Source organism: Mastacembelus armatus, chromosome 15 (assembly GCF_900324485.2).
Source record: "Mastacembelus armatus chromosome 15, fMasArm1.2, whole genome shotgun sequence".
Classification (NCBI taxonomy): domain Eukaryota; kingdom Metazoa; phylum Chordata; class Actinopteri; order Synbranchiformes; family Mastacembelidae; genus Mastacembelus; species Mastacembelus armatus.
The window spans coordinates 6,185,881-6,201,724 of NC_046647.1; the positions used below are offsets into that span (position 1 = coordinate 6,185,881).

At 39.2% G+C, this 15,844-nt stretch overlaps 1 protein-coding gene across 5 annotated transcripts in view; it reads right to left on the reverse strand.

Annotated features, from left to right (window-relative positions):
• Positions 1-12,150: 12,150 nt before the first annotated feature.
• The window catches only part of cfap46 (cilia and flagella associated protein 46), a 47,432-nt gene continuing 43,738 nt past the window's right edge, over positions 12,151-15,844 (reverse strand). For all 5 annotated transcript variants that reach the window (XM_026310124.1, XM_026310126.1, XM_026310125.1 and 2 more), the window contains 4 exons: positions 13,354-13,435; positions 12,993-13,129; positions 12,746-12,844; positions 12,151-12,521 (listed from right to left, as the gene is read on the reverse strand). In XM_026310124.1, coding sequence (XP_026165909.1) covers positions 12,415-12,521; positions 12,746-12,844; positions 12,993-13,129; positions 13,354-13,435 — 425 coding nt within the window. In that variant the 3' untranslated portion in view covers positions 12,151-12,414. The remainder of the gene's footprint in view (positions 12,522-12,745; positions 12,845-12,992; positions 13,130-13,353; positions 13,436-15,844) is intronic.

Genomic DNA, 15,844 nt, shown 5'->3' on the forward strand with positions numbered 1-15,844 from the left:
CACTAAAAGCGATGCATGTAATGAGCAGGAATAGTATAGCATGCAGTCTCCACATGGCTGATTCTCCTCTATGCTGTATTTAATCAGTAATGTAGTTTGACCTGGTGGAAGGACTGAATTCTTTAGGTAATGTAATTGATTGTTCATGGGATCCTTTGAAAGGTAATCTTATTACAGAAGGAACATTGGTAGAGAATGAAGCAAATGTGAAGCGGAGATAGACATACATCTGAGGTATTTTCACTTCAGTCTGTTTACTTTGTTAGACTGTCTGGTTTGAGTCTTGTGCACTCCTTTTAACAATTCTAGTTAAACTGATAACAGGTTATGAGATTTCATCATTTGACTGATTACACTCTCTGTTTGGCCATCACACATAGAAAAGAACAATGGTCAACACACAAGCAAGATAGAGTTTTGAGTTTTTGGATCGTTTTCTGTGCCAGCACCTTAGGAAAACTCTGTGGCCTCAGCGTTCAGCTCTGCCAAATGCTAGGTATAATATTCAACAAGGCTGAAATGATGTTTTCAGATGGTAAACAGTTGTTGATACACAATTAAAGCATTCCTGTGGCAGCCCAGCATTCATATTAAATGATGTTTTGCCCAATCACTGAGACTTGCAGTGAGTATCAGGCCATGTCATCATAAATCTGGTGGGCCCCATGACAGGCAACACCATTCTCTAGTCCTTGCCACCCAGCAAATACCTGGTGACTTGTCCTGGCCTCATACCATATCTGCTTAGGCTGTGGCCATAGTCAGCCCTACGAGCTTCATGAACAGTTTCACCTGAATGACATAATCACCTCATTAATCCATCATCCCAAGTTATTTAGCAGCACTAGTATTCACTACTTATATCAACAAACTAGGGTTGCCCTATCCCTGAACTACAGTACAATAATAGAGCTATGGATCAAGCAATTTCCCATGCAATCTAAATCTTATCCATTAACCTTGTCCACATTAAAATCTAGTGCAACTCTCCTTCCGCTTGCTGTTCAAAGTAACTCTCTAATGTTTGGATGATTTATTTCCTTTTCTCTACATCTTGCAATCACACTCTGTATATTTATGACAATGAAATAAAACATGATGTACTGTGTCTGGTTCTTGATATTTGGCAGTTGTTTCATTGACTTCAGAGCTAATTTGATTTGACATCGTACATCTCTGTAGCCATTGAGCATGAGACATCCTTTTGAGAAGAAATTATGACCTCGTTATAGTGGGTGCCATTTTGAAAGTGACTACATCCCAAATGACCTACTTTTCCCTGCCAAGACCCCATAAATATATCAGTAAATGGTAAATCTAAACAGGTAACACAGTGGCTAGGTCTCAGATGGAACGAGCATGTTGCAAAGTGTCTAGATTAAACTGAGGGCACATACAAATGACAGAGGTACTGTAAACTAACACTTATTGTATGTACACTATGACAGGGGTCACCAACCTCAGGGCCACAGTCCTGCTTGCTTTCCAACTATCCCTGCCCTACCCATTGCTGATTACCTGGATCAGGTGTGTTCAGCCATTTAGAAAGTGGAAGGGCAGGGTTAGTTGGAAAACCAGCAGGACAGTGGCCCTTGAGGACCAGGGTTGGTGACCCCTGCACTATGGGGACTTAGTTGCAGCCTGAAGGAATTGGGTAAATGACTTAATAACTGGAGGGTCAGTGATTTGAACTGGGTAAGTCTGCGTGGATGAAAAATGTTCTGTTGTCAACTGTCAAAGTGCCCTTGAACAAGGTTTACTTTGAGTCATGGGAGAAACTGGGCGACAGCTATAAAACAAAGTCAGGTATCTGGATGCAGACTAGAGACAAACATGCCCATAACTTCCTGTTGTCAGCTAAAAGTGATTTAATTAAGTGTCAGGTGTGATTTGTGACCCTCACATATATCAATCCTTCATAGAGACATAAAGTTTCAATGCCTTCACTGACAATAAGCAGTAAGTCTGCATGCTGAAGTATTTTCCCCATAAGAGATGCTTTTTAAAGACCAACACCATAGATAATATAAAAAGGCCATCAGTTGGACAAAAACATGATGAGAAACATAAATTTTCTAACACCTGGGACCACGCATCATCCCCTGCACCTGCCCTAGACGCAAATCCTTAAAATTCTCTGAACCCAGTCTGATGTGTTGTCTTGATAATGTCAAGTATTGTCTCCTGCGTGATTCACCACAGCTGCCTAGAATTTTCTAAAGACGTCAGCACACAATCCATCTCTTTGACCTGATTGTTGTACCATCATCCCTCAGCTGAGGCTGTTCTCCAGTGGCATTCGATAGTCCATTTGCACTAGAGCCAGTGATGCTGTGACAAGAGGGAATCAGGATTATCTGGTGACACAAAGACCCATACTTTATCCTTGACATCAGTGCATTACTGACATCTGCACACTTAAGTTACATAATAGTGTTACAGGCAATCGGCACAAAGGTTTGAGCCTATCTCTTAAGAACAAGGCGAATTTATGCTGAAAACATAATTGATGCCTGGATTAAATTTGCAGGTGGGTTTTCTTTTATTATTTTAGAAAAGGTACAGCTCAGTTTTTTGTAGAAAACACAGGTCTTCAGACCGGCATTCACATGCCATGTCCTGAATGCGATTAGCGGACCAACCCTGGAAGCCCATTTTTTTGCTTTATAATGCTGGGCATCAGCTCACCTCTAACCAGGTCCTGCATCATCTGTTGAATAAAGTTATAATACTGCTGATGCCCTTTAGGGGCTCCACATGCAGTTCCAAAACTAGGTCAGATAAAGGAGGAATATTGCCTTTGGGTCATCCCTAAGACACCGCCTTCCAAGCTGATCACTGCTTTTAACGATTTCATTAGGAGAAGCCAGGATTTGGGCCACGGTTTCCTGAAGGCAGAACACTTTAAAGGTCTTTAAAGGTTTTATTAAATTCAAATTCTGACCAGAATGTGAGAGAAAAAACAAAGGACATGATAATGTCAGTTAATACTGGTAATTAGTAATCCCATTTTACTGCTGTAGTGCTGATGAGGGGGTCTGGTCCAAGATAAGATGGATATAATTAAGATTAAATACTAAAGGTAAGGTAAGGTAAAACTAAATAACTAAATAAAAACTCAGTATTTACATAACATTTACTTAAACTGTTAAGGTTGAAGCAAACTTCAGGCTAACAGTGAACCAATATTGCATTTTCCCATAACTTTAACCTCCTGTTTTTCTATATATCTATCTATGTGGATATACAGTATATAGATAGATCTGCAGACTTCAACAGGCTTTGTGGCTTTATCATTTGAAAGTGAAAACCAACAACATACAAAATATGGCTGTAAGGTGGCATGTGTGGCAACTGATTTTATGGTGATTACCAGTTCAACAGTTTACTTATCAAACACTGCACATGAAAGCTCTTTTTATCACGTCATGTGATACAGTGAATATCTATTCAAACTACATGCTGCGCAAACATGTGCTACATTTTGGTATGACTGAATAAACACAAACACAGCAATCCTGATGATACATCTGTGACAGAGCTGGGGGCCGGGCGAATAAAGCCTCTGAAGCACAGAGCAAAGCTACAAGAGGAGCTACAGAAATGATGTTTTACGGCCGACTGTCATTGGCCATGCAGAATTCTTGCAGAATGTCGTTCTTAAAAGCTGTTTTACATTGTTCACTTGTTTCCAGCAACAACCGCCAAGGCTTTAGTTGTGAATCGCTTTAAGCCACACTGGTAGACTGGCCATGGATACAGCCACGTTGGCTCTCTGAGTCCCCTCTCTCATCATCATCATCATCATCATCATCATCATCATCATCATCGTCATCACTGTAGCATTCCAGTCATTTTCTGTTAAGTAGTGAATGAGTTCATGTGAAATGTGCACCTCATACCCGCTAAACATCAGCATAATGTATGTTATGAATATCGACAGGCATTAACATTTTGGCTACTACAGGTGTGAATGTACTTTGTTGTGCCAGTGTTATCAAAATGTAACAATCATGAAGATGACCACAGCACAAGAACAACAATCATCATAACGCACTGTAGCACAACCTGGTTGTGAGTCCCTGGAGTCCAAACCCTCAGAGTGGGGCCATAAGTGCAGCTCAGGGTCTGAGGGCTCCTCCTCCATTCACATTCTTCAAGCCTTGACTGACACGCTGCCAGCTGGTTAATTAGTGAGACTGACTGGGCCATCAGTCAGCAATGCCTGGGGGTTCTCACCACCACCAACATGCCATGGGATCCTTACTGTCTGGATAGTTTCTTCGGTTCCATACAAAAGCAGATATTCGCTATGTGTACAAGTCTTTTCCTATGAAGCTGATGTGATGGAAGAAGTATGAATGCAGCTGCAGGTGAATCTCTTGAACGCTCGTAGAGAAAGGCAGTGGGTATTTCTTGTGATAGAGTCTGAGCATGTTTACAACCAGTCAACCTGTGTTCAGGAGTCAAATGCAACAAGAGCTAAGCCTATCATGAAGATTGTGTTATAAATACATATCTAGTGGCAGTTGCAGCATTTCTTTTGAAGTGGGACCACATTCTGAGGTCTCATGCTTGTAAGTGTTTGACACTTTCCTTCCTATGGCGACTTCGCAGTGGTCGAGCTTCTCTACTTGGAGCAGCTGAATAGCTTGTATGGCTATGAATCAGTGTTAATTACTAATTGTTAATCTCACTACAGCGCAGGTGTACCTATGTGTACCTTATGAGTCAACACACATTATATACTAACACCAGTCGAACTTACCACTACTCTGACATGTTTAAATGAATAGGAAACTTAGCAAAGCAGTAGACACATGTAGCACATATGGTGTTTAACTATAGATATGCAACCATCAGTATTCAGCAGTGTGAACCAGAAATCAGGAGCTCAAATTGACCAAATGGAGAGAAAAACAAAGCAATCAGAACAGTGGCCACAGACACATAGTCAACACGCACAGTAAATGAAATTCATCCTCTTGACTAAGTAGCTATTTTACTATACTAATGAGAGGCCAGGCGATTCTATTTAGCCCTTAATCAGAATCATAACTTCTTAGACACATCCCCAGTGATAAGACAGTGAAATGATAAAAAACATAAGGAGAGTAATCTAAGGGTTATGGATGAAAGCAATCAGGGGAGGGATGATTTTCTCTAATGTGTTGGAAGGATGTCAGTTTACCTTCTTATGTATGAGCACTCATGACACTAACGCCCTGGACAGAGGTGTGTGTGTGTGTGTGTGTGTGTGTGTGTGTGTGTGTGTGGGCATTGTTAGCTGCCACTGATATACCTCCACGACACCCACATAGCATACAAAGGTGGCAACGAAGTCTAGTAAGACCTCAGTCAAACCTCATCTGGACTGAGCTAACTATAAATGTATTAAAGATTAGACCCTGAAACATGTAAGTAAGGAAAGGACAGAAAGGTGGAACATGTCGGTTTAACCACAGTCACTGTGCTCCAATACACTCATCTTCTGCTGCTGCACAGACAGACAGTTTCAGTTACAGTGACGGTCCACACACACACCACTAATAAGTTTGCTAATAACTGCAGATAATTCTGGCTCAAAAATGAATTGAAAAATTTAGGAGCCAAGTGTCCAATTCATTTTGAACCCTAAAATTTTGGCACAGTGTGGTTAAAAAGGTTATATCTCCCCATTTTACCCAAGTAAACAAACTCATATTAAAGCTGAGACTTGGCACATTAGTCTGGAATCCATTGCTTTATTTCTAATTCAATGTGCTGAACCACAAAACCAGGAGACTAAAAATGCCTAATTGTCCCAATACATTTGAAATGAATAGATACTTTATGATTTTGTGTATGATACAACTGTCTACCATAGTTGTGTCTGCTCAGTGACCCTCCACTCATTTTGTCAGGTTTTACTTTAAACATGTTATTGCTTCTGTTGTTGAACAAACAATCCATGCTACGTTTTTATGGTGAACACAGTATACTGAGCAGGATAATACAGTCACTGCATAGAGTAGGTAATTCAAATATAGTATTCTTTCTTGCCACACTGCAATGTAATAAAACAAAGGCATGATAAAACACCTTAAACACAGAAACAGACATCTAATACTTCTATAGTGGCATATAGCAGCAAATTGCACTGAAGCAACTTCTGTATTATTTATGAGTCCACTGTGGATCATTACACTGTTCTGTCTGAACACACTGTTCAATTTCAGAGCTGAATTCATAAGGCAAGTGTGGCCTTTGAGAAGCCAAACAGCCTCAGAGCCACAAAACCCCTGTAACTGTTTCACTCAGTTCCTGTTCCCTCTTTTTCCCTGCGTGAGAATAAATTTCCCCATGTGACTTTCTGCCTGAAGGCTTACAGAGTGCAATGCAGTAGGAATACATACTGTATGGAGCTTTGCAGCATGTCTAGATACAGAAGAGAAGAACTTTAGAGTTCAGAAGTTGTTGTTAGGTATCAATATGGCATGAACTAATATTTTTAGTGAGACTAGTGACATGTATCATAGTCAGTCACTTTGGTCCTAAAGAGATTAATCCTGTGATAATCCTCGTGCAGCTCCCCAAGCTTTATTCACCAGTTTGCATGGCAGCAATAACTGGATAACAATGCAGCCAATACCCATGATCTCTAACCTTGTGTCACTGTGATGTTGCCAGGTTTGGCAGCCCTCTGGAGCACCACAGTGGTGAAAGTGCTTTTGAATGGGTAGAGCAAATAATTAGTTGGCTGGTGTAAGATAATTTGCTTTCACTAAATTTCTAAATATTGCTAATGAACAAAGGTTGAGGTAGCAATAAACAAACTAAACAAATTAAATGAAGTGACTTGTAATTAAATAAAATAGCTAATTTGAAAAAAACTATAGCATGTTAAAAAAATGAGGAGTCAGCATGTTTAGTATAAAAATGATTGGTTTAAATTACTCTCCTATGGACTGTGTCCTACCACTGTGGCTCCATTTGAAAAAAAAAAAACCAAAACAATCAATGAACTGACTAATCATTCCAGCTCTGAACTTAACTTCTATGTAAGTTATATTCATAACACAGCCACATCAAGAATTTCACTCTTCAGGTGGAGGTTTGGAAGAGTGTTAAGAAGATATTCCCTGATAATAGGAGTGAAAACATATTGCTGAGATGTTGCCCACTGATTGTGCCAGTCTAAAAATAGAGGCATGACTTAACATCTCAGAGGTGAGTGGATCCTTGAAGTATACCCAGATCTGCAAACCCAGAACTACACCACAAAGCCTTCACAGTTGAGTGTGGAGGCTTTGAGGAGTGTAAATCAGATGCAAAACTGATTCATTTTGTTATATACTATTGTTAAGATAGGTCAAAAGAATAAAGACAAAGATGATAAAAGAGAACATTTAAAGACCAATCAAACAGAGGAATGATGTAACAAAGAAAGAACTAATGTCTCGAGATACGTCAAAGAAGAGAAGGGGGCAAATGTTGAGAGAATATAAACTGCATTCTGCTCTTTAGAACCTGACCTTTACTGCCTCTTGTCAATCTGTGCTCAGAACAGATCGTCCCTCTGAAATATCTCAGGACTGCAGTCAAACAGAGTCAGCTGTGCTCCACTCACTCACAGAGTACTGATATACCACATGAACTCTACATAATGCAGTTTATGATGTTTGGGTTCTTTACTGCATGTTGTTTCATAGACTGAGTTGCGTTTTTCACAATGTTTTGTTTAGACCTTCCTTTTTGTTTGCGTAACTACTATGGCCACATGTATTTTAAGTATGAAACTCCTTTTCAGCACTGTTCAACTTCATATTCATAAGTGATGCATTCATAAGTTCTTGCAATGATTTTCATATTATATCCATAATAGAGGGGCAGCATGGTGGCTGAGTGCCTCACAGCAAGAAGGTCGTGGGTTCGCATTCTGGCCTTTCTGTGTGGAGTTTGCATGTTCTCCCTGTGCTTGCGTGGGTTTTCTCCAGGTACTCTGGTTTCCTCCCACAGGCCAAAAACATGTATGTCAGGTTGATTGGTGACTCTAAATTGTCCATAGGAGTGAGTGTGAGTGTGTGAGGTTGTTTGTCTCTATGTGGCCCTGTGATGGACTGGTGACCTGTCCAGGGTGGACCCCTGCCTTTCACCCAAAGAGAGCTGGGATAGGCTCCAGCTGATCCCCGTGACCCTGGCTTTCAGGAAAAAGCGGGTATAGAAGATGGATGGATGGATGGATGGATCCATAATAGACTGCTTAGATCAGTTTACTCCATGACAGTAGGCAAAAGCGGTGGATGAGCATGTAGCTGATGTAAGGCATCACAATTAGTTCAGCATATATATTAGACATTTCTTTCTGTGAATATTCTTATTACAAGCTGTGCTCATGTCAAAACATTGCAGTTATTTCCCCCTACTCGTTTCCAAAAACCTGTGTAAACCAAATATATGAAAATAATGTTATGCTGGATGGAAGCGTGACATTTTTTGGCTTATCTGGAAATTCTACTGAAGCCTGTGAGGATAAGATCATCCCAGAAAATGTCATATACTAAAATAACTGACAGTGCTGTCAGTGGGACTGCCTTTTCCTGTCTGCAAACTTTAGTGTTATTGTGTTGCAGTAGATTAACATAACTGATATCACATCTGTGTTCTTTGTGTGTGGAAAGTCTTATCTCTATCATATTCCTGCACATCTAAAGCTGCTGCTAAATTTCTGAAGCCTGAAATAATGAGACAATCTTGTTTCCTCTTCTCTTCCTAATATGTACAAATCCTAATATGTACAAATCCTAATATGACCGTATGTACTGCAATGACCTCCTCATGTGATGTTAGACATAAAGTAGTAGAGCTACTTCAGTCACATCATAACATACTTACTGTGCACAGCACATTCAATTACACAATCAATAAAAACCTTGTCCGCTCAGCCAGAAAGACACAATCCTTAAATGTCTAATTGCATTTTAGCTTGAATAATATGATTATATTATTACAGACCAAATATGAAACCTTACAAAACTGTGGGTAATAATTTGGTGTTTGAGTAGTGGCTCTGTTTCTGCTATGTCATTTTTGAAATCGGTGGAACAAAATGCCAGTGCAATTAAAAGTTTCAGAAGCAGATACATTTCCATTGAGAAGGCAAACAAATGAAACTTTTAAATACACCTTAACTGGTTACATCATAGTTACATAGTCCACATACCTTACATGGACTACAAGGGATCTCACCTGATGAAAGTTATGCATCTAATCAGACATTAGTGGCTCATACACAGGCACTGCATTTCTTTCTTATCTTATTTATTAAAATTAAATCAATCCATAATGTGACAATCATTGGACATGATGAGACTTTAGAAAATCCAAAAAATAAACAATAATAATGAGAAAAAGAAGCAGTTTTTAATCTTTCGTCTAATGATAATTCCAGTTTTTCTGACCACCATTGGACATCCAATCAAATCTCATGTAAAACTACCATTCCCTTCTATAATCAAAACTTCCTTATTCAGTAACCCAATTACTAGAGCTGCACCTGTGGTTCACTCCGCCAACATTTACCCAAGCAGGACTCCATCCACAGTGGTGATGATGCTTACTTACAGTAGGGTTTATTCCTGGAGAAGTAGTGGTACCTGTGTGTGTGATTAATGGCCTGGCCGTATGCCTTCTTTTCTCCTGTCCCAGCTGTCTTCAGTGTGTGAGAAGTCTGCTGCATAGTAAGCTCTCTCTGACCTACTTACGCACACAGTGAATGCAGAAGTCAAACAGGCTGGAGAAGAACGTCCTCTGCCTCCTTTGGTTTGGTCAAAATTAAAAAGTGAAATTCAGCTTTTTGGAAAATGACAAATCAGCAAGAATGTGTTCAAAAATAGTGCGTGGTGAGGTCCCTGTGTGCTCTGAATTCCACTCTTTGAGATATATCTGATTATTTTGATTATTTAATGGCCTTAGCTTTCTCTGATCTTTGCTCTGAATGTCATCAACTAAAGAACAGACTGTCCAGACATTAGAAATGCAGACATGATATAAAACAATAATTTCTTAAATGTTATTCAATAATCAACAATCAAGTGAAGGGAGAAGCTCCGTCGTCTAATCATTAATGTCTAATGTACTAATGTAATGACCTAAATAAACCATCTTCCTAAACCAAGCTCCTACAGAACTGAAAAACTTCATGAGTGTCTTAATCAAACAATAAATGGGGGTCCAGGAGAGTATTGTGGTATTTTACACCTTATCTTTGACAGTATCATCCACTGAAGACCCACATCCATAGCTGCCATACAATTCTGAGGAAACACATATTCACAAAGTGAGAGAGAGAGAGAGAGAGAGAGAGAGAGAGTGAAAAGATACTAAAGGAGGTCCTCAACAATATTTATGAGCACAAAATCATTCTACTGTAGCAGTTTAATTTCGTTAAATGAGTAACCTGATACCACACTCATCTATGTAGAGTAACTACAAAATTAATAGCAGCCTCCAGTGGTCTTAGCTCAGCATAAAGCCTGGAGACAAGGGAAAACAGTCTCCAGCACCTCTAAACCTCAATAATTAACTTGTTTTATCTTTATTTAATTATCACAAAAAGCATAAAAACAACTTGTGGTTTTACAGAGAATTATTTCTTGGCCGGACGCTGTAACTCCACTGGTTGCCTGGAGGTGCTGGTCGGCAGATTGTGTTAGCTTCAAATGTTATGTTTCAGGTTTGCTGTTTTCCTGTTTCCTGTATTTATATTAATCTAACCAGAAGCTTCATATTTACTCTACACACTTAAAAGTGGTATTGATTCTTCTTCGTTAGCTCAGCACAACAAAGTGAATAAATGTATTTGCCAAATGTCAATTGATTTATTTTTTACAGTGACCTCTACAGTACTAGCTTTGTGTGCCACAGAATATTCTTCTTAAATATATTAAGTTAAAAAGTGATGTGTATAAACTAAATACAGCCAAATCTAATGAGGAAGAAGCATCAAATGGCAATAATGATTTCCAATAAATAGGACAGCATTTAAACTCTCATGTTATGTCATTTTGATATATTTACGTTTTAGGAAATTACTAAATTACAGCTGTTACAATGCAACAAGAACCGTAAGGATTAAGACGGCACTGCAATTTCTGATAAAGGCATTTTCTAAATTGAAATTAGTACACTGTGACAGGCTCATTTTCATGCAGGCTGAACCAACCCTGCCTCTTTCAGCTGAGGCCCACCTAAAAAGAGGTGTATTGCCTTTCATAGTGATGTTCAGCACAGTATGTGTGAATAATGTAAGGGCGCAGCACGGTGGATGAGTGGTTAGCACTGTTGCCTCACAGCAAGAAGGTTGTGGGTTTGCATGTTCTCCCTGTGCTTGTGTGGGTTTTCTCCAGGTACTCCGGTTTCCTCCCACAGTCCAAAAACATGTATGTCAGGTTGATTGGTGACTCTAAATTGCCCATAGGAGTGAGTGTGAGTATGTGAGGTTGTTTGTCTCTATGTGGCCCTGTGATGGACTGGTGACCTGTCCAGGGTGGACCCCTGTCTTTCACCCAAAGAGAGCTGGGATAGGCTCCAGCAGATCCCCGTGAACCTGGCTTTCAGGAAAAAGCGGGTATAGAAGATGGATGGATGAATACAGAATTAATTTCTTGTGATATGTAAAGGTAAGAGAACAGTAGTGTCAAATAAAAACTGCATCAGCATGAACTTTAATGGAAAGTACTAAATGACACAGTAAACACATACAAGACATAAGATAGCAGCAGCTGAACTTAGTTACAGCTGCATCATCACAACCAAAACACACCTGACTATGAACTACTATTTTCTAGCTTAACCCTCTTACTGTGCAACTTCACCCATTTATGTCCCGATACAGCAAAACTGCTGGGCCTGTCAGTGGATTTCACTGGGCTGTAATCATTTCACATTCTATTATGTAAAATCTGATACAAAAGCACATCAATGAAAAACTGGTAATGATGGCGACTGGTGTTAAAAACAGATTCCAAACACCTGATATTGTGAGTGTTGAAAAGATCCTAAACTCATCCACACAATACTCAGCAGTAACACCCTACTCAGAGAGCAGTAAGCTAAAAAGTAAATAAATAAAGTAATCAAGTAAAGCTATGGCTTTACTTTATGGAGTCAGGCAGGTTACAGTGTCTCCCATCTGCCGTGTATAGTTAAAACAATATTAAAAACATCAGGTTTAAAATCAGTCTCCTGAGAAAATAACATAGTTGAGAATGTAAGTCAAGTATCAATCAAGGATCATCTTTAACGTAATGTTTAATCTCCTTCTACAGTAGCTTTAGTTTTTTGCATACAATAATATTTGCAAAGCTAACTGGCATGTATACCTGTAATGATATTGAACTGTAAAATTAGAAGTGAGAAATATTGTACAGAACATTATGAGACAATTAAGTTAGGGAGCCCATAAAGAATGCAATTGTAGGCTGAATGAGTCATTTTGCAGTGAACATTGTCTTCCTTTGAGTCAGTGGGAAGCACTTGATCTGCAGAAGAAAGCCAGAGAAAGCAATAATTATATACTGAAATCCAGCTTAGTCTGATTCATAGTTTGAATGATTATGTTTGACATTTATTTTCTCTTTGTAAACAAATGCAAAAGTGGGTGTGTGATGTACCCATATAAAAAACACTTGGACTCCAATGTAATTACAGTAAAAAGAAATACAAATAAGAGGCTAAATTAGTTAACAAGTAGGATGTGCAGTACCATATGATCCTGCAACCATGTTTTGTGATATCTCTGAGCTGTCCCCTTTCCTTAAGGCATGGATGGTCTGTCCAGAGGTATGTGTGAACCTCAGTAGATCTGCAACACACAGACTACTAATGGAGTCCACTGGCATTAAGTGAACGTTTGAAGATGTACAATAAAGTACAATATATTATGGTGACACAAATGACGATAAATAAATAAAACATATCACTGTTTCCATAGAGGAATATCCAAAACCTACTGTCTACAACAGTGGCCATGTTGTGTGTGTTCTGCTGAAGGCTGCTGTGCCACTGATTGAGGACAACACAGCCGACACCACCCAAACTCAACAGCAGAGCAGTCTCCAGGGGTTCCTTCAGCGCAAACTGTCCTGCACTGGAGATATATAGGGAGATTTTTAGATACAGAACAAAGGGAAACCCTGATTCTCTAAACGTCCACCAAGCAAAAAACAAATGATGAAAAAACCTCAATTGTCACTACAGTAAATTGACTCCTAGGAAGATTCAAGAAGAAGAGATATTTGAGGGACAAGAAATATGAGCAGATTTATTTGAAAAACTGAGATAGAACTTCATTCATTGACAGTGTTTTGTTACCGCCTGTGCATGTCAAATTTCGCTTGCCGCAGAATGCTGGCATTGTTCTGAACCCGGTCAAAGAGCAGAGCCATGCGACACTCTGAAAAGACAAAACATCATCATCATTATCTGGCAACAGAAAAAAACACAACTATTCACTAAGAGCTGTACAAAATATGTAAAACTTCTTATCAAGTAATATACAGAGTAGCAAACCTTAGGATGGACCTGTCACAAGTACAGACAAGGACAAACACAACAAATACAGTCGCTATTGAAGGGAGCCATTAAATATTCATAGTTCTGGTGGAAAAATGAAGTGAACCCTTGGATTTAATAACTGGTTGGCAACATTAATCTTAAAAAGCATTTCCTGAAACTGTGAATCAGACCTGCAGAGTTTGAGGAGGAATTCTGTACAGTTTTTCTTACAGAACTGGTTTGGCTCAGTACCACTTCAACAGGTGGATTTTGATTTGGTTTGAAGTCCACAGTAGATTTACAATGCAATTAATTCATTCAATTAATTTAGGGTCATTGTCCTGATGCCTCACTGCTTCATTGGTGTACTGCCACTCTGACATTATCCTGTGGACTGCATTTCTAAACTCTTCTGAGATCTTCTTCACATCAGCAGATGCTTCTTGTGAACAGTAAGTTCAAGGCGTCAAAGTTCAAAGTCAATAAATGATCAATCAATCAAACAAGTCCAATTTTGTTGCATTGACCTGAGCTCAGGTTTGCTAACTCCTGACTCTAATTAGCTTTTCACATACTTTTTTCAACCTACACTGTGAATGTTTGAATGATGTGTTCAATATGGACAATAGAAATATAATGATTTGTGTTATTAGTTAAAACAGATTGCATTTAAACCTTATTCTCATCTGGAATAAAGATTTCACCACATTTTAAGATGAATTAAATAAATGCAGGCTTGAATACAGCCTTGAGAATGCCTATTGTGTATTGCCATAAATAAGGTGTTTTCAGCAGTCTTTGCTTTGAACTGTTCACTTTGCTGACAGGTGTATCAGGGTTGCGAGATACTACTGATGCAAATTGAAAATGCCCTTCAATAAAGATAATATTTAAAGTATTCAGCTTACAAAACACAGGGTGGCTTTTATTTGTGAATCTTTTCACCAAGGTTACTGCTGATGGTATCAAAAAGGACGTGGCTGGCACATTTGATATATCAACTATTAAATATTTCATGGAATAACTGAATCAGAAGAAGCAGCCACAGGAAGCTGCCAGATTAAGAGTTGTAGAGGACAGACTACACACCTTCAACTTTTCAGCAAGGTAACCAAATGTATGTTGCCCTACTACTGTCATGGTTGAACTGTTAAACCACGATTTACAGAGTGGAACTTTTGGGCTTTCTGCTACTCTTGATTTTAATCATTTGCACCTTTTTCCTGAATATTGTAGAAACGAGTAATGCAGAAATGTCTGCTGGACTTTGGCACAGAAACAAACTCCCAAAAAAAAAAATCTATAGATGTGCACACAAACAGGCTTTTATTCTACAAACACCTGAGCAAGACCTATTGGTGTGAAAAGCTGGTGTCTGTGCCTCACGCCACGTGTGTGTCAGTGAGAACATCCACCATCTTCTTTGTTGCAGCAAGGATGGGCACTGCTTTGCAGCTATTCTGGCTGACTTCCTGTACATGTTCAGTCATGTCTGCATATATGCCCACTGCTGTCCCCGTAACCTTTGCAGTGCAGATATACTGATCAGTGTCGCTGTTAAAGCTGCGTCAGTACCGTCACCAAGCTTTGTCTTCCAAATAGATATTGTGATTTAAACAAGACAAAGATGAAGTGATAAAGCAACACAATTACCAGATGAGGTATGAGTGCAGGTGGTGCAGCATGTACTGTATGGCACCTTTTTTTCTAAGATACACAAATCTGCCATCGCCTAATCATATCCTGATGGCCAATTAAACAGAAATGGTCCAGCGTGTTGTGAAGTAACAGCTGGAATTCAGACCATGGTGTCAGGCACACTATAGTTAGCAGTAATAACGCTAGCCTAGCAGGTGGCACATATCTCTGGCCCGGGGTGATGTGTAAGGCCAACATGACACTCTGTCAATCATATGGAAAAGGTTTAGCCATTCAGACCTCTTTTGATGACTGACGAAGGAGAGCAAACAAGCCATAAAGATCAAGCTGTACTATCTATAAAATATCTTTGCAGGTTTGAAAAACTAAGAGGCAATTTTTAAAAAGACTAACATTATTATTATTTAAAGAGTTCTGAAGCACAGAAAAGGCCACCACTAATAATTGAGAAGGGGTAGATGGATTTGGAGTCTTTTTGTCCCCTGACTGTAAATAAATTACAGTGTTCAAACGTTCTAAGAGTACTGCAGGATAAAAAAAACATCAAAGGACCAGTTAAAGTTTTATCACAAAGGTTATTACACTAAAAATATACTAAAGTCATTGGCAAACTGAGACGATGCTGACTTTAAGTTGAAATGATTGAGGG